This window comes from Diceros bicornis, chromosome 34, assembly GCF_020826845.1.
Source record: "Diceros bicornis minor isolate mBicDic1 chromosome 34, mDicBic1.mat.cur, whole genome shotgun sequence".
Classification (NCBI taxonomy): Eukaryota; Metazoa; Chordata; class Mammalia; order Perissodactyla; family Rhinocerotidae; genus Diceros; species Diceros bicornis.
This window is the reverse complement of record NC_080773.1, coordinates 31,689,219-31,710,737: the sequence shown is the minus strand read 5'-3', so window position 1 is coordinate 31,710,737 and position 21,519 is coordinate 31,689,219. Positions and strand designations below refer to the sequence as shown.

The 21,519-nt window shown below is 45.3% G+C and overlaps 1 protein-coding gene across 12 annotated transcripts in view; it reads left to right on the top strand.

Annotated features, from left to right (window-relative positions):
* The first annotated feature begins 4,390 nt into the window (after window positions 1-4,390).
* The window catches only part of LOC131397371 (leukocyte immunoglobulin-like receptor subfamily A member 6), a 121,096-nt gene continuing 103,967 nt past the window's right edge, over window positions 4,391-21,519 (top strand). The window contains exons 1-11 of one of the 12 annotated variants that reach the window (XM_058530187.1): window positions 4,397-4,737; window positions 4,901-4,936; window positions 5,162-5,446; window positions 5,593-5,895; window positions 6,118-6,414; window positions 6,672-6,974; window positions 7,624-7,671; window positions 8,292-8,414; window positions 9,193-9,245; window positions 9,904-10,062; window positions 10,142-11,093. In XM_058530187.1, coding sequence (XP_058386170.1) covers window positions 4,704-4,737; window positions 4,901-4,936; window positions 5,162-5,446; window positions 5,593-5,895; window positions 6,118-6,414; window positions 6,672-6,974; window positions 7,624-7,671; window positions 8,292-8,414; window positions 9,193-9,245; window positions 9,904-10,062; window positions 10,142-10,285 — 1,785 coding nt within the window. In that variant the 5' untranslated portion in view covers window positions 4,397-4,703 and the 3' untranslated portion in view covers window positions 10,286-11,093. Of the gene's footprint in view, window positions 4,738-4,900; window positions 4,937-5,161; window positions 5,447-5,592; window positions 5,896-6,117; window positions 6,415-6,671; window positions 6,975-7,287; window positions 8,415-8,521; window positions 8,808-9,192; window positions 10,063-10,141; window positions 11,094-21,519 lie in introns of those variants that run through there. The other 11 variants (XM_058530185.1, XM_058530191.1, XM_058530193.1 and 8 more) reach the window with 11 other exon arrangements.

The following is a 21,519-nucleotide window of genomic DNA, read 5'->3' as shown; positions in this document are numbered from 1 at the left end:
TGAGTTATGCTCCTGTTCAGCTGTTGTAATGCTCAGCTGTTTGTAGTTGTTGTGGGCCCTTCAGTCTCTTTATCAGGTGTGGGGAGCCCCAGCACAGTTGGCTGCAAGATCTAATACCACATTTGTGTTGCAGTATTTCTTTTAAGTGAGTAGGCCCCCAGCGTGGCAGGTTGTTAGGCTCCCGGGCTTACTGTTGCTATAAGCCTCCAACCTATAGGTCTCTTGTCAGCTCTCTGAGGATTGCAGCTGGGTGGGGCTGGCCTCAGGCTCGGGAGCACCCAATTGTTTCAGGCTTTGTAAAGTGGGGCACACCCCCATGTCTTTGAGAAGCACAAGATTTCTGCAGCTGACAGGCCCTGCCGCCCACAGGTCCACACACACAGTCAACACAGTCCTGCCCTGTGTGCTCATCCTGACCTCCTCAAGTGGACCCAGTCTCTCCACAGCGGGAGCCCCACACTCTCCACCACCACCCCACACTCTCCACCCGCTCCTTGTGCACGCCCTGCCCCACAGAATTGGGCTCAGTTGCCAGGCTGCAGAAAATCCAGTCACCAATCTATGCAGGCCCACAAGTTGCCTGAGGGCTTGTTGTTGGGTAGGGCCAGTCTCTAGGGTGGGCTGCCTGCCCTGGCTGAGCTGGATTAAACCGGTGCTCTAGCGGGTGGGGCAGACCTGGGCTAACAGGCCCCAGGGAGAACTCCAATGGCGTCTGTGTCAGCACGCCCACACAAGGCCACAACAGTGGCTGCCGCCAATGTCTCAGTCCCTGGAGAGGTCTCACCTCTCACCGAGATGCACTCATGGCCTATCAGGGGAGTCTCTTTTCACCCAAGCACTGTGCACCTTTCTTTCTGGTGATTTTAGGATGCTTTCTGAAATGAGTGAGTTTGCGCGTGGGCCCTTTAAGAGCCGGTTTTAATTTCTTTGTGAACCAGCTTTTCCGGGGGTACTCCCCAATGTTTTAGTAGCAGGCAAAGTCAGATATTATGCCACTCGTCTCGATTGTGCTGGGTCCACAAAGTGCCCACAGCGAGGGCGCTCCCTGGCTCAGGGCCCTGCTCCTCCAGAGAGGCTGTATACCTGTGGGCTGCTCCTGGGCAGCTGTGACGCTGGTGGCTTGTGAAGGTGGCTTTTTTTCTCTCCAGAAGGGAATTTCTGCCTCTTCCACCTCAATTGGGATTGTCCTTTGTTGCAGGAGTTCCTCTTATCCAGTTTTCAGTTCTCCTTCAGGGGTCATTTTTCCACGAGTAGTTGTAAATTGGCTGTGTCCACGGGAGGAGGTGAGTTAAGAGTCTGCTTATGCTGCCATCTTGACTTCTCCTCCTCTCTCATGCATTTTTATTGCATGAATTTACATTTTTATTTCTGAGCAAGTATTCATTATATTCTTCCTTTAGAGAAGAAAAGGTCCTAGTTACATGTTACCTGAACTCTGAGTACTCACACACACATATATGTCTGTTTCTGTGTGATCTGTGTCTATCAGCACACGCATGTGTGTGTGTGTATGGGTTGTATGCAAGTGTGTGTTTGTATAAATTTCCTTTTTGTGTCATTTTTCATCACTGTTTCATCTCACGTTCTCCATTTTGGGTTCATTGTTCTCTCAACTGAATTTCATCACTTAGTATTCCTTTCACTGAGTGTGAAAATAGTAAATTATCTAAGAACTTGCAGCTCTGGCAATGCCTTCTTTCACTCTCGTTCTCTTTATCAACTTACTTGGAAATATTTTCTTATTTAAAATAAAGCGTAGGATTCAACTACTAGGAGAGGAAAATCCATCTGATGGTCAAGGATCCACCCCGTAAAGCTATTCTTATCTCTCCTGAAGACACGGCCCCACGTGGTGAGTTTCACCTGTGATATTCAGATCAGAGTCTCCTCCTGTTTGGGGATTTGCCCCTGCTGACTCCTTCTGCTTTGTCCCTTAAAAATAATTTGGCTCAGTGTAAAATTATTCACAAACAATTAATTCCTGGAAGCTATTTCTCCAATCTCTTCTGGCATCTCTTTTTGTTGTGGGACAGTCTGGTCCCAGAGCCTGTCATTCTATTGACAGTGATTTGCATTTTCTCTAGGAAGTAATTTTAGGACTTTTTACAGGACCCATGCCAGTCCTCCTCGAATTTTTTTTGAGTTGAAATTAACATGAAATAAAATGAGCATTTTAAAGTGTACAATTCAGTGTAAGATATATTTTTTTAATTTACCTTCATTTTCTTCATTTACCATAGAGGGACAAGACACAGATGTCACTTTAATTATAGGCCGCCCAGTACTTAGTCTTTCCTCATCTCTGTAAAAGTTAATTCTTTATCCCTTGAGCTGTTGCTGGACGCCCTTCTCCTTCTTTCCTGTGACACAATAGATGTGACGTTGGCCTTCCTCATTCTATTCCCCAAGTATCTTAAATTTCCATTTCTGGTTGCTCTACACGGCATTCTGGAAAATTCCCTCATTATTATGTTCCAGTTTCATAATTGGCTTTCAGCTGTCTTGTCCTTGAAGGATTATTTTTTTTAATGTCTCAATTCTACTGGATTTTTCATCTCTAAAATTTCTAACTCATTCAATAGTTGCCTATGCTATAAAAACAATCCATGTTCTTGCATCAAAAATTCCATTTCTCTCTTTATGTTTCAGATATTTAAACATGCTCAATTTAAAATTACTCTCCTGGGGCTGCCCCGTAGCTTAGCGGTTAAGTGTCCGTGCTCTGCTACTGGCAGCCCGGGTTCGGATTCCCAGGCGCTCACCGACGCACAGCTTCTCTGGCAGTGCTGAGGCTGCGTCCCACATGCAGCAACTAGAAGGATGTACAACTATGACATACAACTATCTACTGGGGCTTTGGGGGAGAAAAAGGAGGAGGATTGGCAATAGATGTTAGCTCAGAGCTGGTCTTCCTCAGCAAAAAGAGGAGGATTAGCACAGATGTTAGCTCAGGGCTGATCTTCCTCACAAAAAAATAATAAATAAATAAAATAAAATAACTCTCTTATTTTTCTAATGACCCTATACCTTGCATGTGATAACCCCATTCATCAGTAGCTTGTTGTCCATAGCATGTTCATCATGATTAGGACAACTCTTGACTGTCCATTCTTGTTGGAAGGTTCTCCTCTCACATCCCTGATCTTCCAGAGAGGGTTTCCCAGGGATGTCCTGGGACTCGGGCTGACAAGGGGGGACAGTTGCAACTGTTCATGCCTCATGGCATCCACTCTCTCAAACTGAGCAAATGCTCAGGGTTGTGCCTGGCAGGGATGGTCCAATGGGAGCTTCACATTCACATGTGTGACGGACACCCATGGCTGACAATACTGGATTCAATCTGTTTCAGGACACACACGGGAGGTTGCTCAGTACTGACCATGGGTTCAGGTCAGTGGGTAGATATTCCAGTGTCCACCCAGAAACACAGGGAAGGGGGGAAATAGCTTCCAACCTCCACCTGGAGCCCTGACCCCTCCCTTCTTGTGATGACCTGGGGGTCCTCTCTGTTTCCACGCAGGTGACGTCCTCCATAGGACCTCTTGACAATCCTGGGCACTGTGGCCACTCAGCTTTGTCCTCTATTCTTTGCTGTGGATCCCTCTCCATCATAGGAACTTTCATTTCACTTTTTTGCATTTGTATGTGGCTACGTATTTCAGAGATATTGTAAGTAGCATTTCTGAGTGTTAGGGGCAGATGAGAGAGAGCTCATGGGTGGGCACATCAATTATCCACTTGACTGTGGAGTCTGACCCCATGATCGTCTCATTTCCCATCCCACTCATGTGTTAACCTGGCCTGGAAATTGATTGAACCCTCCCATGAACCCACCACCACTGACCCACAACCACTCTGAAGAGTGGGGTTCACGACAACATGCTGCAGATGAGGAAACTGAGGCTCAGAGATTGGATGTTATGCTCAAGGTCTCATGGGCAGTGCATGATGGAGGAATATTTAAATAACAAGCTTTGTCCCCCACTTCAGAGCACTAACCCACTCATCGACCCCTAAAGCTGAAGACAGAACCCCAAGATGAGGAGGAGAGATTTGCCCAAGGGAACAAGGAATCTGAGGAGGCAGGAATGACTCAGAGGTTTGTTCTCAGAGAGAACACTTTTGCAAGAAAAAAGAGAAGTCCATGAAGGGGCCTGTGATAGAAAAAGCCCACAGTCCCCGGCCAAGAGGGGAGTGATGTTTCCTTCCCTTATTTCCCTGTATGTCTCCTTTGTGCTCATTGTCACAATGACCTCAACCTTAACTGTACAGTGAGATGTTGAGCCTGTGTCTCTGCTGACTGAGCTCTGCAGGGCAGCAGGAACCTGCATTTCCCTGAAGTATCTCCAGGGCCTGGATGACCACTGTCCATGGTGAGAACCCCACAGGGATGTGCTGATGGATGGGCTGAGGATGAAGGAGACCCCATGGCGGAGGCTCTGAGAGGGAAGGACATGCTCTGGGTCACCCTCACCTGAGAGGTGCATCTCAGGAAGACACCACATCTATTTGCTGCTCTGATCTGGAAACAAGAGCCAGGCTCCTGGGGAGGGGCAGTTCCTCTTCCTGTGGGTCTGCTGACGGGACAAACCCGTGACCAAGAGGGCCAGCCTCCGAGTGTCCACACCCTGTGCTTCTGTCTGTCTTTCCGGGCACCTTAGTCTGCTCCATCTGCACAGCTGGGGCCAGAGGGAGGAGACACCATGACCCCCACCCTCATGGCCCTGCTCTGCCTTGGTGAGATCTCAGGAGGGGGAGGGGAAGCCCTACTCTGGAGGGACCCCACGCACACAGTCAGGCCCTGGTCTGTCGGGACACCCCAGGACACAGAAAACTCATGGGGAGGAGGGATTCTGCTCAGGCTTCAGGGACAAATCTCTCACAGGGAACTCTCTTCCAGGACTGAGTGTGGGCCCCAGGACTCCAGTGCAGGCAGGTGAGTCTGTCCCCAGGTATCCAAGCTTCCACCTTCTCATTAGGAACAAGAGCACTGGTGATAGACCACTCCAAGACCACTCCAAGGCCACTCCAAGGCAGCTGGTGATAGAGAAAATCAGTTCTGGTCTGAGGAATGTGGGACATCTGGGAAGGTCCAGGGGCTGAGAGCTGGGGAACTGGGGGTGGGGAATGTGTTGTGACCCAGCCTCTGATTTCCTTCCAGGGACCCTCCCCAAACCCACCATCTGGGCTGACCCAGGCTCTGTGATCCACTGGGGGAAGCCAGTGACCATTTGGTGTCAGGGGACCCTGGAGGCCCAAGAGTTCCTACTGTATAGAGAGGGAAGTTCAGAGATTTCAGGCCCACAGAACTCATTGGAACCCAGAAAGAAGACCAAGTTCTCCATCCCATACATGGTAGAGCAATATGCAGGACGATATCACTGCTACTATCAAAGATCCTCATACTCGTCAGAGCACAGTGACCCCCTGGAGCTGGTGGTGACAGGTAAGAGGACACTTGGGGTCCCAGCCTCAGGTCTGCCCTCAGGAATGGGGTCTGCTCTCAGGGGTGTGGCCCCTCTAACAGCCCAGCCCTGGGGGATACAAGGGAGGTATGAGCCCCGTTTAACATGCTGCCTCCTCCTCTCCTAGGAGTCTACAGCAAACCCTACCTCTCAGCCCTGCCGAGCCCTGTGGTGCCCTCAGGAGGGAATGTGACCCTCCAGTGTGGCTCATGGGAAGGATTTGGCAAGTTTATTCTGACTAAGGAAGGAGAACACAAGCCCTCCTGGACCCTGGACTCACAGCAACTCCCCAGCGGGCAGTTCCAGGCCCTGTTCTCTGTGGGCCCTGTGACCTCCAGCCACAGGTGGATGTTCAGGTGCTATGGCTGTTACAGGAACAAACCCCAGGTGTGGTCACACCCCAGTGACCACCTGGAGCTCCTGATTTCAGGTGAGGAAGTCCCATCCTACCCCACCCATGTTTTGAGGCATCAAACAGATTACCACTGAGTTTGCTCCCAGGGAGCCCTAAATGAGAGAGTGGGTTGAGGGGATCATGGGGCTCCTGGGCCAGAGACACAGAGGGTGAGAGACAGTGAGAATTGGGGGCCAGGATGGAGAAGGGTTATGGGAGGAATCAGCCCCTGCAATCCACTGCTGGTCTTTCTCCCAGGTGTATCTCGGAAGCCCTCCCTCCTGACCCAGCAGGGCCGTGTTGTGGCCTCTGGACGGGACCTGACCCTCCAATGTCACTCTGATGCCGGCTATGACAGATTCGCTCTGATCAAGGAGTGGGGACACGACCTCCACCAGCTCCTTGGCAGGCAGCCTCAGGCTGGGCTGTCTCAGGCCAACTTCCCCCTGGGCCCTGTGGGACCCTCCCATGGGGGCCGGTACAGATGCTATGGTGAACACAACCTCTCCTCCGAGTGGTCAGCACCCAGTGACCCACTGGACATCCTGGTGGCAGGTGAGGAGACAGTGGATTCAGTCAGAGACCCACACTCTGCACAGGCCCTGCTGGGGGAGCCCCAGGTGGTGATGCTGGGACAAGATGTGTGTGGTCCCCAGGGAGGGAAAGAGACAGAGACAGGGGATGGGCGGGAGAGGGAGAGATTCAGAGAACACAAGACAGACAGAGATGAGGGTCCTCAGAGAGAGGCCTGGGGACTCTCAGTTCAGAACAAGGAGGGTTGGCAGCCCCTCACCCACCCTTCCTCTCTCTAGGACTGTTGTCTGACACACCCTCCCTCTCGGTGCTGCCAGGCCCCACGGTGGCCTCAGGAGAGAATGTGACCCTGCTGTGTCAGTCATGGGGTCCGATGGACACTTTCCTCCTGTCCAAGGAGGGGTCAGCTGATCCACCCCTGCGTCGTAGATCAAAGTACAAAGCTCTAAAGTACCAGGCCCAATTCTCCATGAGTCCTGTGGCCTCAGCCCACAGGGGGACCTACAGGTGCTACAGCTCACTCAACACCTACCCCTACCTGTTGTCACACCCCAGTGACCCCCTGGAGCTCGTGGTCTCAGGTGAGGGCCCCTGACCCTGTCCATTCTGAGTCAGTCAGCTCAGGCCCCTGTCCCCCAGAGAGCTCTGGGCTGGGACAGGAGTGAGAGGGTCCGAGGGAGGGTCACCCAGAGAGGGATCTGCCCCTCAGAGTGTAGGAGGGAAACAGGGCCCTCTCATGGCTGCCCCTTCCCACGTCCTCATCACCAGAATTCTCCAGGTGAGTGGAGGGAGAGATTTTGGGGCCACAGGGCAGATGAAGGAGAAGAGAGTGAGCAGAGATGGCTTATCTGGGGGAACCTCAAGGCCCTCATCTCCTCTTGTCCTTTCTCCCAGGATCCTCTGGGGACCCCACCTCCCCACCCACAGGCCTCAACTTAACGGCTGGTGAGTCACAGGGTCTCTGTCCAGATAGTTCACAGTTTCCCCAGGCCTGTCTCTCGAGACTCAGCTGATCTGACTCCTAGTTCCTCTCTCAGCACAGCTTGTCCCCCAGGGGGTCTGGGAGTTGGTCAGAGATGGGGGGTCCACAAGGACCCAGGGGCTCTGAGGCTGGGTGTACTTGGGGAGGGGCAGTCATGGCAGAGGGAGATGTTGGGGATCATTCTGGGGGAGGGGCAGCCGGGATGAAGTGGGGAGAAGCAGCCACCCCACCTCCATCCTGATCCCCAGGAGGCTCTGAGGATCAACTACCCCAGATGGAGTCAGGAGCCCTGATAGGTAAGTGAGGGTGTCTGTGGGGGCTGGTGAGAGGGTCCGTGGGGGCTGGAGGCTGAGTAACGCCATCAGGAGACACTGTCTTGGACACGCCTTCACCTGTCTGAGCCTCAGTTTCTCCAAATATAAAGGAGAGAATCATGGCCCAGAGCTTAGATTTCCTTTCAGTTCTGACTACGGCTCTGACCTCCTGGGAGAGGAGGCCTTATGGAGAAGCCTCCCAGAACTTGATTTTATGTCCAGGACAAGTCCCCTCTGCAGCAGTGATGGTGACATTATATGGGGAGGGTGGGGCAGGACAAGGGTCCGGGGGGTTCAATCCCTTTCTCTTCAGCTCAAGGCACTCAGCTCCAGTGGAAAAAGCAAAGAAGGACGTCAGCCCCCTGGTTTCAGGTCCTAGCTTGGCTGCTTCCAGGCTGGGTGACCCGGAGCACATGAGTTAACTCTCTGTGCCTCAGTTTCCTCACCTGTGAAATGGGTGGGTGGGGGTGGCAGTTTTTTGTTACATGATTGTTGTGAGTTAGAGGAGATGAGCGCACAGACCCCAGCACGTGCCTGGCAAATATGTAGGTGCTCGATTAAATAGCATCATTGGCTCATTCGTGACGTCACTCATGCCCAAGGTCTCAAATGGTACCTGAAGGCTCTGATTGGGGTCTTGGTGGCCTTCATCCTCCTGCTGTCCCTCTTCCTCTTTCTCCTCCTCTTCATCCGACACTGGCGTCAGAGCAAACGCAGGACCTCAGGTGAGTAGGAAACAGGGTGACTCGTGTCACAGGAGGAGGTGGGCGTGGGCACCAGCAGAGGGAAACCCAATAGATGGGAAGGTCAGCTTAGAAAAATATTTTTCCAGAATATCAAATCAGAAACTCCTAAAGAAAACACTTAAGACAGCACACATGTCCACATTTAAGGTATTTTTTGTCTTTTGAATCTTATGAAATATTGAAACATACACACAAGTGTGTGTTAAGGTTCCCTCCTTTCCTCTCAAATCTCATGTGGAGGGTGAGTGGTCATAACCTCCCAGGGCTGAGACTCTGTCCATCTTGACCCAGCCCAGTGACAGACTGATCTCCAACTCCCTGCAGGGGCTGCAGACCCAGAGCCCAAGGACAGAGGCCTGCAGATCAGGAAATTCCTGCCCCAAAGAGCCCCAAACTCCCACCCCGCCCTTGGTCCTGCCCTGTTAGAGACCCTGTTAGGGTCTCTGCCCCTGACACTTCCGTCTCCTCCCCCAGCTCTAGCCCAGCTGCTGAGGCCCAGGAAGAGACCCTCTGTGAGAGGAGGGGAGGGTCTTCCCTGAGAGGGTTGGCACAGAGGTTTCAGGAAACCATGGGGGTATAGAGTGGGAGGGTCTGGGGATTTGGGGTGAGAAGGACTGAAATCCCACCCTGAAGGACCTCGGGCACATCTACTCACCCCTGGACCTCAGTGGCCCATCAGAGAGCAGAGGGGGCCTGCAGCCCTGAGAGATCTCAGGGAATCCTGCCAAAAGACACAACCCCTGTCCTGCCCCAGCAGATGCTGCAGGGAAGGACACACGGCCTGAGGAGGGGGTGGAGCTGGACCATCAGGTGAGACCCCTGCTCCTGTCCAGGCCACCAGGGACCTTCCTGTTGCCAAACTTAATCCAATGGGCACTTCCCATCCTCACATCACCTGGCTATCAGCAGCGTCCCACACTGACCTCTCCTCTTGGGCACCCTGCGTCGTCCTGCTGTGACTTCACTCCTCCTGGTTTCTGTGACCTCATGGCCGCTCCCACATGGACCCTTTCCTGGTTCCTCATCCTCTGTCTGACCTTCTGGTTGTTGGGGTGCACCCCCAGGTCTCAAGAGGAGGATGCAGGAATGAGTGAATCAGCTGCAAGTTCCCTAGGCCCCCTTCATTCATTCCCCCAACAATGTGCATAGGGAGCTCACTGTGTACCCGGCTCCATTCAGGTGCTGTAGGTACAGCAGTGAGAAAACTACCTCCACACTCCTTGAGCTCACCTCTTGGTTGAGGGACTACATGCAAATTTGGCTCATTGGAGCCAAATGAGTGAGAGAGAGCATGTTAGCATAAGAATCCGAACCATAGAAAGCATCCAGATGTCCAAGGCTCAGGAAGTCCCAGAAGATTCCATCAGGGAAGTGACCTCACTCTGTAACAGTGTGGACAGTTGACTGGAGGAGGTCAGCACTGGGGTCAGGGAGACACTGTTTTTGTCCCTCTGTCTCCTTCCAGCAGGATCCCAAGGATGAAGACCCCCAGGGAGTCATGAACACACAGGTGAGCCACTCAAGATCAAGACTCAGGCGGGGAGTGGCCAACTCTCCTTCCCTCCTATCAGAGGAATCACTGGACACGAAGGACAGACAAGCAGAAGACAGACAGATGGACAGACAGGTGGGTCGCATCCTCTCCAGACCCCCAGGCTGCCCCCACCCCAACCACATACCTATCCCCCACTCTCCCCCTGCTCCAGGCTGCTGCATCTGAAGACCCCCAGGAAGTGACCTACGCTCAACTGAGCCACTTGACCCTGAGACGGGAGACAACACCCCCTTCCTCCCAGTCAGAGGAGCCCCCAGCAGAGCCCAGTTTGTACGCTGCTCTGGCCATCCACTAGCCCAGGAAGGACCCCGACCCCACCATCTAGGGAAGGAGATTACAGGGACCCCAGAAGGCACAGGAGCTGCCCCCAGTGGACACCTCCTAATGACCCCTAGCCAGCCTGGATGCCTAACATGGGCCACCAGGAGGTTCTGCGACACTTTGAGAGTCATCTGATTCTGCGACCAAAGATAACTAATATCCCCACATTTTGGAAATAAAGCAACAGACATTTCAGTAATCCATGAGTGCAATGAGAAATCCGAACCAGAAGTGAGAGAATGTTGTAAATTGAACAATGATGTAAATATTACGTCACGCCTACAAAATGGCAAAATTAAGAACCATGAATGAATATATTAGAAAAACCTTAAAAAATCAATAACCTAAGCTATCATACCAAGAATTTAGAAAAAAGAATACTGAATTATTCCAAATGAAGATAGATAGAAGGAGGGAAATAATCATGACGAGTAGCTACTAATGAGGATGAATAAAAAATAGAGAAAAATCAATAAAGCCAAAAAACCTCATCTTTGAAAACATTAATCACACTTATAAATCCCAGCGACAATGCTCAAGGAAAAAAGAGAAAAGGCACAGATTACGTTATCAGGACAGCATCACAGATCCTACAGACTTTAAATAGATAACAGATCATTATGCACAATTTTATGCCAATATATTAGAAAATGTAGATGAAATAGACAAAATCCTCAAAAACACAATATATCAAAATGATGGATAAAAATAAATAGAAAATCTGAATTGTCTTATATGTTAAATATGTTGAATCTGTAATTAAAATTTTCCCAAAAAGTGTACTCTGAGTCTGGGAAGATTCACTGGTGAATGCTTCGGGACGCTTATGCACTTATGAAATACACATGTACACAGATGGACACACACATACACACACATACCAAACTTAAATAGGCTTCCTCTGAAAATACAGAAGCAGGTAATATTTCTCCAGAAAAAAACTGATACTAAAACCTGACAAGGACACTACAAAATGGGAAAATCACAGGACGCGGTCTGAGGAACTTAGCTGTAGATTCCTACACAAAATATTCCCAAACAACATTCAGTGATATATAAAATGGATAACATATCATGACCATGCTGGTATGTTTTCTTCAGAAATGGATGGTTGGTTTCATATTCAAAAATTAAGCGGGGGCCGGCCCTGTGGCATAGCGGTTAAGTGCCCACACTCTGCTGCTGGCGGCCTGGGTTCGGATCCCGGGTGCACACTGATGCACCGCTTCTCAAGCCATGCTGTGGCAGTGTCCCATATGAAGTGGAGGAAGATGCGCATGAATGTTAGCTCAGGGCCAGTCTTCCTCAGCCGAAAAAAAGAGGAAGATTGGCATGGATGTTAGCTCAGGGCTGACCTTCCTCACACACACACAAAAAATTTAACAAATGGTTAAGATGGTAAATTTAAAAAGAAAATCAATCAATACATTTCAAACATAAAAGAATAAATAGAAAAAATTGATCATAGCAATAGATTCAAAGCTTCTGACAAAATACATCACCATTTATAATGAAAAAAACTCCTCAGAAATAAAAGGGAATTTGCTATCATTTATCGAAGCACCTTTAAAAATCTATAATAATTTTTTTTTTTTTTTGCTGAGGAAGATTCGCCCTGAGCTAACATCTGTGCCAATGTTCCTCCATTTTGTCGTGAGTCACCACCACAGCACGGCTGATGAGTGGTGCAGGTCCATGCCCAGGAACCCATCCCGAGACCTGAAGCACATCACACTGAACTTAACCACCAGGTCACAAGGCCAGCCCCTAGAAATAATTTTTAAAGATAAAAATTTGAAATCATTCTGACTGTGATTGTGAGTGAGACAAGAATGTTCACTGTGACCACTTCTATTCAGCATGACACTGAAAGAAACAATCAATTCAATGAAGAAAAAAAAAAAGGATAAGCATCAAATGGATAGAATAAAACTGTATTACTCACAGATTACAAAACTGTGTGCATGGAAAGTTCCAAGTAATATAAAGATCTATTATTATAATTTGAGAAGGATTGATCCAATGTGACAGGATATATCATCAATATATAAAAATCAGTTGCATTTCAGACTTCCAGTTTTGGAACAAGAGGAAGTAGAGGTTTGTCTCCCTAACCCCTATAAGGCACAGTAAACTCCTGGACCTTGTATATACAGCAAACATGAGAATACTCTGAAAAGTGGAGAGAAGGCAGCAGATGGGCTAAGACTGTTAGGACGCCAGGAGTGACACAGTGGGTGTCAAAGGAGCCAGTGGGGGACCTGGATTGCACCCTCTACCTGGCAGTAATGAGTCAGTACCCCAACCATGAGTCAGAAAAGGCCTTCTGTAATGGAAGATTTAAATAAGATCTAGACTTTCACAATGTGATATCCAAAATGTCCAGGTTTTAATTTTAAAAATAACTCATCATAACAAGAATCAGGAAAATCTCACCTTGAGTAAGAAAAGACCATTGTCAACAGATGCTAACACTAAGAAGACACAGAGGTTGGAATTATCTGATAAGGATTGTAAAGCAGCCATAATAAAGATGCTTTGATGGGCGAGTACGCAAATGCTTAAAATGCATTTTAAAAAAAGAAAGTCTCAACAAAGAAATAGAAGATAGAAAAAGGAAGGTAATGGAAATTTTAGATCCGAAAAATACAATAATCAAAATAAAAGCCTCCAAAGATGGGCTAAACAGCAGAATAGAGAGGACACAGGAAATAATGACCCTGAAGACAGAACAATAGAAATTACTCAATCTGAACAACTGGGAGCAAATGAGCTGGAAAAGATCATGAATAGAGCCTCAGGACCTGTGAGACTCTAAGAAAAGATCTCACATCCACGTGATTTGAGTCCTAGAAGCAAAGGAGAAAAAGCACGAGACTCAAAATCTATTCAAGAAATCATGGCTGGATTTTCCCCAAACTTGGCAAAAGTCATAAACCTACATATTCATGACACTTAGTGAATCTCAAACAGGAGAATCCCACAGAAATCCATGCCAAGATGCATCATAATCCAACTAAGGGAAAGAAAAGACAAGCTCATTGAATGCAGTGAGAGAGAAATGCCACCTGACCATAGAGGGAAACCACTCAGATGACAACGGGCTTCCCATCAGAAACCGTGAAGGCAGGAAGCAAATGGAACGACATTTCAGGTGCAGAAAGAAAAGAACTGTGGATCCCGAATTCAATATATTGTGGAATAATCCTTCAGGAATGGAGGGGAAATAAAAACATTCTCAGGTGAAGGAAGCTAAGAAGATTTGTCACAAGCAGACCTCCCCTAAATGAATGGAAAGGACCTGACCCAGAAAGGACCTGACAAAGGGAGGAATCTTGGAACATGAGGAAGGAAGACAGAAGAATGAGAAGAAAACACGTGGACACTGGGACAGCGCAGAGGACGGAGAGTCAGAACTGCCCAGTGATTTTTCCTCCATGAGCACTCACCTCATGTTATTTTCAAATCTCGAGGCAGCAAAAACAAACATACATGTATTATCATGCAATGATGTTCTCATCTTTTCTTAATCTACTAACATTTTAGGAAACAAAGACAAATTGAAGTTTTATTTAGTTCCCAGAGCTCACACGGTGGTGGGCGATGTTTGAATTCCATGCAGCATAAGGAACCTGTGGAACAATTGGAGCAATCAAGACACTCCCAGAAAAGCCAGGCCTTAGTAGTCAGGCCAAACTAGCTATAGGATACACCTAAACTCAGATTGTTGTTAAAGCCTTGAAAGGAAAAGCTGAACCACAAAGTCATTTAATCAACTTCCAAAACATTGATACATACTCTTTAGAGAAAGAAAGCAGAATCTGTATACTCAACAGTATAAGCTCCATATTGCCTGGCATAGTCATCAAAAACAATCCTGCATAAAGAAGATGTGGTATAAATATATCCAATGGAGTACTACTCAGCCATAAAAAAGTCAAAATTTTCCCATTTGCAACAACACAGATGGACCTTGAGGGTATTATGTTAAGTGAAATAAGCCAGACAGAGAAAGACAAACACTGCGTGACTTCACACATGTGTGGAAGACAAACAAACATATGGACAGAGAGAACAGATTAGTGGTTACCAGAGGGTAAGGGGGTTGGAGGGTGGGCATAAGGGGTAAAAGGGCACAAATATATGGTGACAGACAAATACTAATGTACACCTGAAATTTCACAATGTTATAAATTATTACGACCTAAATAAAATAATTAAAAAAAGAAACAACCTTGCACTCAGGTGGACTAGCAGAGGTTAGTGCCACCCTCAAAGACTTAAAGGAGGCAGAGGTGGGGCCACCGCATCTCTGCTTAATACACCAGCCTGGCCCCTGAAAAACTGGACGGACCCTGGGTGGTGGATGGTGGAGGGACACAGACCTCACCAAGTACTGACTCCTGTCAGCTGCTCTGCGGGATGGATGCATTTCCTAGGACAGAATTATGCAGCCTCTGGTCACTTGTGTGCAGCTGTGGATCTGGTAACTAAAAAGCAGCTCCTCTTCCCCTGGGATGGACTGCAGTACATGTTCACAGTGTCCAGGGATAAACCAACTCTCCCTCTTTCACAGCATCGTCCAAAGGGACCCTCAGCATCTTGACATCGGGCAGAACATCACATTTGTCCACAATATTGGTGACATTTTGTTAATTGGACCTGATGAGTAGAGGGTGGTAAGTATTCTGGTTGCCCTGGTATGTGCTCCAGATGGTGGGAGATTAAAAAAAGGAAAAAGGAAATTCAAAGAATCAGAGTTGGCCAAAGCAGTGAACTTTACAGAGGTACTGCTCTCTGCAGCCTGCCAACACATATGCTGTATCCCAGCTTGCAACACCTCACACAACGAAAGACACGCATTTCTGGGTATGAGGCTTTGGATGGTGGAAGCAGTATATACCATACTTGAGAAAACAGATTTCTCACTTATCAGGTGATGGAGAAGGCTGCGGGTTTGAGTGGAGCCTAGAAGAATATAGGATTCTGCAGTACCAGGACCCTGCAGCCATGGCCATGTGATCTGCCAGGTCCCCTGGTGCTGTAAGTGCCCGTGTTCTGGGATCCTGTGTGAATTCCCTGCCCACCTCCAAGGGCAGATTTGAAGTTCAGCCCCCTTGTGTTCCTGCCTTCATATCACCTGCAATAGAGAGTAGACGCCATTTAAAAAGCTGCTCCTGATGTGCTGCTGGTTCCCAACAGAAACTGAATGACTAACAAGGAGACATCAAGTGTCTATGCAACTAGAACCATCCATGATGAACTGGCTATTGTCATTCCTGCCAAGTCATAAGGTTGCAATCCATTGCTGGATGAGAGTGGTACACCTGGGGCCATGGACACATCCAGAGGACAAAGGTGAGTTGCACAAAGAGGTGTATTAGATGCACATGACGCCCAAATTTGTACCATCACAATGGCACCTCTCCTCAGCTGTCATCTACAGCTCTGTGGCCTAGGCCATGACTGTCTGGTGGGATATTTTAGAGTAGTGTATTTACAGCCCCATTCACAGGACTTTGATGAGAGGAAATGCCTTCAGTGGGCAGACATTTGGGTAATGAAAAGGATAATTCACTTTTTGTGGAAAGAGAACTGGCTAGATGGAAAGGTGTACACAGACTCCAGGATAGTAGAAAATACCTTGTCTATACGGTCAGGTACTAGAAGGAGCAAAACTGAACGGAGGAGACAAGGATATCCAGGAAGCAGCCATGCATATGGACAGATGTACAGGAGTGGGCACAAAGGCCTGGATCATTGAATCAGATATTAACGTCCCCAGAGAACCCCACTGTAGACAAGGTCCTTAACAACAAAGGGGACAGGATGGCTCATTCACCAAATACTAGCCGTACTCTGCTCTTCATCCTCCCAGCGTTTACCCAGTGGACTATGATGGACAGCCGTGGCGGCAGAGATGGAGGTTACTCGTGAGCCTAGTGTCATGGACCACCTGTCACCGAGAGTGATCCAACTACAGACACTGGTGAATTGCCATCTTTTCAGCAGTGGAGACCAACATAGAGTCCTTAATATTGTATCGTTCCTTATGGAAGCATCAGACATGTGGTTGTGATGTCAGCCCCGGTGGAATGGACACTGATTGAGCCTGACTAGTACATATGTGTGTGAATATTGAGGCATAAAATGTACCCCATTTGAAAGTGTAGTTTGATCACCTTTGACAAATGTAGAAATTCAGGTAACATCTATCACCACAATCAATATACAAAATATTGCCATCACTCCTAAAATTCCATGGTGACCTTTTTAATCAAACTACGCCCCCCCAAACCCAGACAGAACAAACACCAAACAGCTTTCTTCAGTAGGTGTTAGTTTTGCCAGTTCTAGAATTTCACAGAAATGGAATTACAAGATACGTACTCTTCTGTATCTGCCCTCTTTTGTGCAGTGCAATGTTTTTTAAAATTCATCCATTTTATTGACATCACATTTTAGTTTTTGTTTCATTTCTCTAGTGATTATTGATGTTGAGCATTTTATCACGTGCTTATCGGTCATTTAAATATATTCTTTTGAGAAATGTCTGTTCACACTGTTTTACTCGTGTGGGAGAGTTTTATTATTATTTGTAAAAGTCTGTACTTCGTCTACATGCAAATCCTTTATCAGATACACACACACACTATATATAGTATATATATATAACTTTATTATATACATTATATATATATACTTTTATTTTTCCTGCTAGTCTGGCTTGTTTCTTCCGTTACCTAACACTGTCTTTTGTAGAGCAAAAGTTTTCGGTTTTATAAACTCCAATTAATCTTTTTGTTGTTATAGTTTGTACTTCTTATATGTTTCTGAGGTATCTTTCTCTAATCTAAGGTTGTAAAGATTTTCTTCAATGTTTTCTTCTGGATGCCTTACGGTTTTGACTTTTGCAATGAGATCTGTGATCCATTTCACGTGAATTATTGTGTATGGTGTGAGGTAAAGGTCAAGGTTCATTGTCTTCCAAATAGATATCCAGTTGTCTCAGCACCGTTTGTGGAGATGATCTTTTCCTCATAGAAGTACTTCTATCCTTTGTTAAAAGTCAATTGATCATCTATGTGTGGGTCTACCTCTGGAATACCCATTTTTGTTAATTTTTTTGTACCTCCTATCCCTATGCAAATACCACACTGCCCATTACAATTGTTCCTTCCATAGAAAGTCTTGGTGTAAGAAGATGTCCAGTTTTATTCCTTTTCAAAATTGTTGTGCTATTGTTGCTGTTTTGTATTTCCACATACATTTTAGTATCAGCCTGTCGATTTCTAAAAAAGCTAGTTGCAATTTTGATTAGGGTGGCTTTGAATACATATCAGTTTAGAGAGAGCTGGTATTTTAACAATATTGAAAATTTCAATCAACAAACTTGGTATATTGCTTTCTTCTTTTTTTTACTTGTTTTTTAATTTCTCTTAGCTACTTATTATAGTTTTCAGTTTTCAGATCTTACACATCTAAACTTATATTGATCCCTACATGTTTACGGTTTTTGGAGCTATTGGAAAAAATATTGTATTTTAATTTTGCTTTCCAATTGTTCCTTGTTAATTTATACAATAAAATTCAATTGAGTTTTGAATATTGATCTTATCTTGAGAACTTGCTCCTTCACCTATTAGTTGTAGAAGCTCCTTTGTAGATTCCTTAGGATTTCCTCCACATGATTACTTGTATTGAGAATAAAGACAGTTTTAGTCCTTCCATTTCAATCTGTATGCCTTTTATTCCTTTCACGTGTCTTACTACAGTGGCCAGTTCCCGATAGAAGTGGTGAAAGCATCAATGCCTTGTTCCCAATCTCAGAGGAAGAAAAACATTCAGTATAATATTAGCTAAACATAAATTATAGATGCTCTTTATCTGATTGAGGAAATTCCCTTCCATTCCTGTATAGCTGAGCATTTTATTTGTTTTATCAAATCTGTGTGTGCATGTATACATCTAATGATGTGATTTTATTTTGTTAATCTCATAACATAGTGGGTTACATTTGTTGATTTTCAAGGCTGAACTAGCCTGACAACTGAAGATAAATCCCACTTAGTTCTGATGTATTACCCTTTTCTTGTCTTGCTGGCTTTTATTTACCAATATTTTGGTGAGGATTTTGGCATCTCTGTTCTTGAGGGACATTGGTCTGCATCTTTCTTTCTTTGTACTGTCTTTGTCTGATTTGTGTTTGGAGTAATACTTGCCTCATAAAATTGTTGAAGGTGTTCCTTTCTCTTATATTTTCTGGAAGAGATTGTGAACTGAATTAATTCTTCCCCAAATTTGTGGTGGTACATGCCAGTGGGACCATTGCAGCTAGGAGTTTTCTTTGTTGGAAAGCTGTTTTAACTACAAATGCAATTTAATATTTTTCAAGAATAGCAGGTGATTTCTTCTTGACTGACTTTTGGTCGTTTGTGACTTTCAAGAGTTGGTCCATTCCATTCCCGTTGTCCAATTTATGGGCGCAGCGTTGTTTGTATTAGTAGCCTCTTATTATCCTGTAAATTATTAATTACTTAAAAATAATCCCATTTGTAGTGATATCCCATCGTTCATTCCAGATGTTGGCAAGTTGTGCCTTGTCTCTTTTTTCTAGGATGAGTCTGGCTACTGGTTTGTCAATTTCATTGGTCTTTTTAGAGAATCAGCTTTGGATTTAAGTGATTTTTGTTCCTCAGTTTCTGTTTTGTTTCATTGACTTCTGCCCTCTATTATTATTGTGTTACACTTACGTTGGGGTGAGTGTGCTCTTCTTTTCCTTGTGTCTTACGATGGAAGCTGAGGTTAGTGATTAGAACCCATCCTTTTTGAATGTGAGCACTTGCTTCTCTTGCCTTCCTCTAAACTCTTCTTTGGCTGCACCCCACAACGTTTAGTATGCTGTATTTTCATCTTTGTTCAGTTCAAACTTATTTAGAAGTTTGTGGTTTAATTTCCAAATAGTTGAAGATTTTCCAGGTATCTTCCCAGTAATAGATTTTTACTTAGATTTCGTTAGAAAAGAAATGACGTATGATATTAATTCTTTTAAATTTGTTAAGCTTTGGTTTATAACCAAGGGTATGGACTGTTGTGGCAATATTCCATGCGTACTGGAAAAGAATCTGTATTGTGCTGTTGGTGAAGTGTTCTCTGTGTGTCAATCAGGACAAGTTGTCGACAGTGTTGTTCAGGTTTTCTGTATCCCTGCTGATTTGCCATCCGTTTGCTCAATCAAGTACTAAGAGAGGAGTGTAAATTCCCTGACTATAATTGTTGATGTACCCATTGTCCTTTCATTTTTGACACTTTTTATGTACTTTGAAGCTCTGTGGGTTTTTTTTATAACTTTCACATTATTTTTTTTAATTTTTTGTTTATTGCAGTAACATTGGTTTATAACATTGTATAAATTTCAGGTGTACATCATTATACTTCTATTTCTGCATAGATTAGTGTGTGGTGATGGGTTGTAATTAGTATTTGGGTGGTGAACATGATGTAATCCATGAAGCTCTGTGGTTTTGTGCATACACAGTTAGGATTACTACTTGGTGAGTCTTCTTGGTGAGTTGAACTTTTTATCGTTATGTAATAGTTCTATTTATCCCTGATAATTTTCTTGTTCAAAAGTCTACTTTATCTGATATCTTTTATTGTACTCATATGTTAGCCAATGTGGTAGATAGAATAATGCTGCTTCACCCTAAATTCCAAAAATGTCCAGACCCTAATCCCTGAAACCTGTGTGTATGTTACCTTATGTGCAAAAGGGGCTTTTCAGATGTGTCTAAATTAAGTATCTAGAGATGGGGACATTTTCCTGGATTATCTGTGTGAGCCCAATGTATACACAAGGCTACTTGGAAGAGGGAGATGAAAGGATCAGAGTCAGCAGTAGGAAATGTGATGATGGAATCAAGAGGCTGCAGTTACGGAAGGAAAGGGTCAGGAGCGCAGTACTGCAGGCGTCTCTGGGAGCTGGGAAAGGCCGAGAAACTGATTCTCACTGCAGACCCACCAAAAGCAACCACCTCTGTGACACCTCGACTTTACCCAGTGAGATTGACTTTGCACTTCTGACCTCCATAACAGTAAGATAATAAATTTTTATTGTTTAGATCCACTAAGCTTGTGCTAATTTGTTACAGCAGCAGTGGGAAACTTAGGAAGCCACTTAAGCTTTCTTCTAATTAATGTTTGCATAGCATATTTGTCCTCTTACTTTTAATATATTTACATCATTATATTAAAGTAAACCTTTTGTAGACTGCATAGATTGGGACTTACTTGTTGTTGTTAATCCAGTCCTAATCTCTGCCATTAGTTGTGCATGCACCATTTATGTTTAATGTAATTATTGAAGGTTCTTTTCAGATTTACCGTTGCATTGTTTGTTTTCTGTTTATTCCTTCTGTTGTTTCTTCTTTGAATTTCCCTTTCCCTTCCTTTTTCTTTTGGCTTTTTGGAATACTTTTTAGTATTCCATTTTAAGTTATCAATAGGTGTTCTAACTGAAACTCTTTGCACATTGTTTCTTAAGTGGCTGTTGTAGGTATTATAATATACACACCTAATTTCACAGAGTCCACATAGAGTTAACACTTCACTTCTTCAAGAGAAATGAAGAAGCCCAACACCATATAGATCCTTTCACCCCATCCCTTTATGCTGTAGCTGTTCTGTGTGTTACATCTACAGATATTAAAATCCCACCAGACAAGGCTATCAGTTTTGCTTTCGACAGCAAAACACATTTTAAAGAACTTAAGATGAGAAACATATTCTATTACATTTAGCTAGATATTTACCATTTTTCGCTCTGCTTTTATTCTTGAATTTCCAAATTTCCCTCTAGAATTATTACTTTTCTGCCTGAAGAACTTTCCTTATTTCTTTTATAGCAAGTCTGCTGGCAACAAATTCTCTCAGTGTTTCCTCCTCTAAGAATAACTTTATTTGGCTTTCATTCCTCAAGAATATACCCAGAAGAATTCCAGTTTGTTCTCCTTGTCTCTCAGAACTTTAACATCTTCTGACCTTGGTGGTGTCTGATGCGAAATCTGTAATCATTCAAATCATTTTTCCTGTGTTTCATGGCATTTTTCTCTGGAGGCTTTCAAGCTTGTTTTTGGTTTTTACTAGTTTGATTACGATTATGACATGCATAGGCAGGGTTTTTAAAGCTTATCACATTTTGCATTTGCT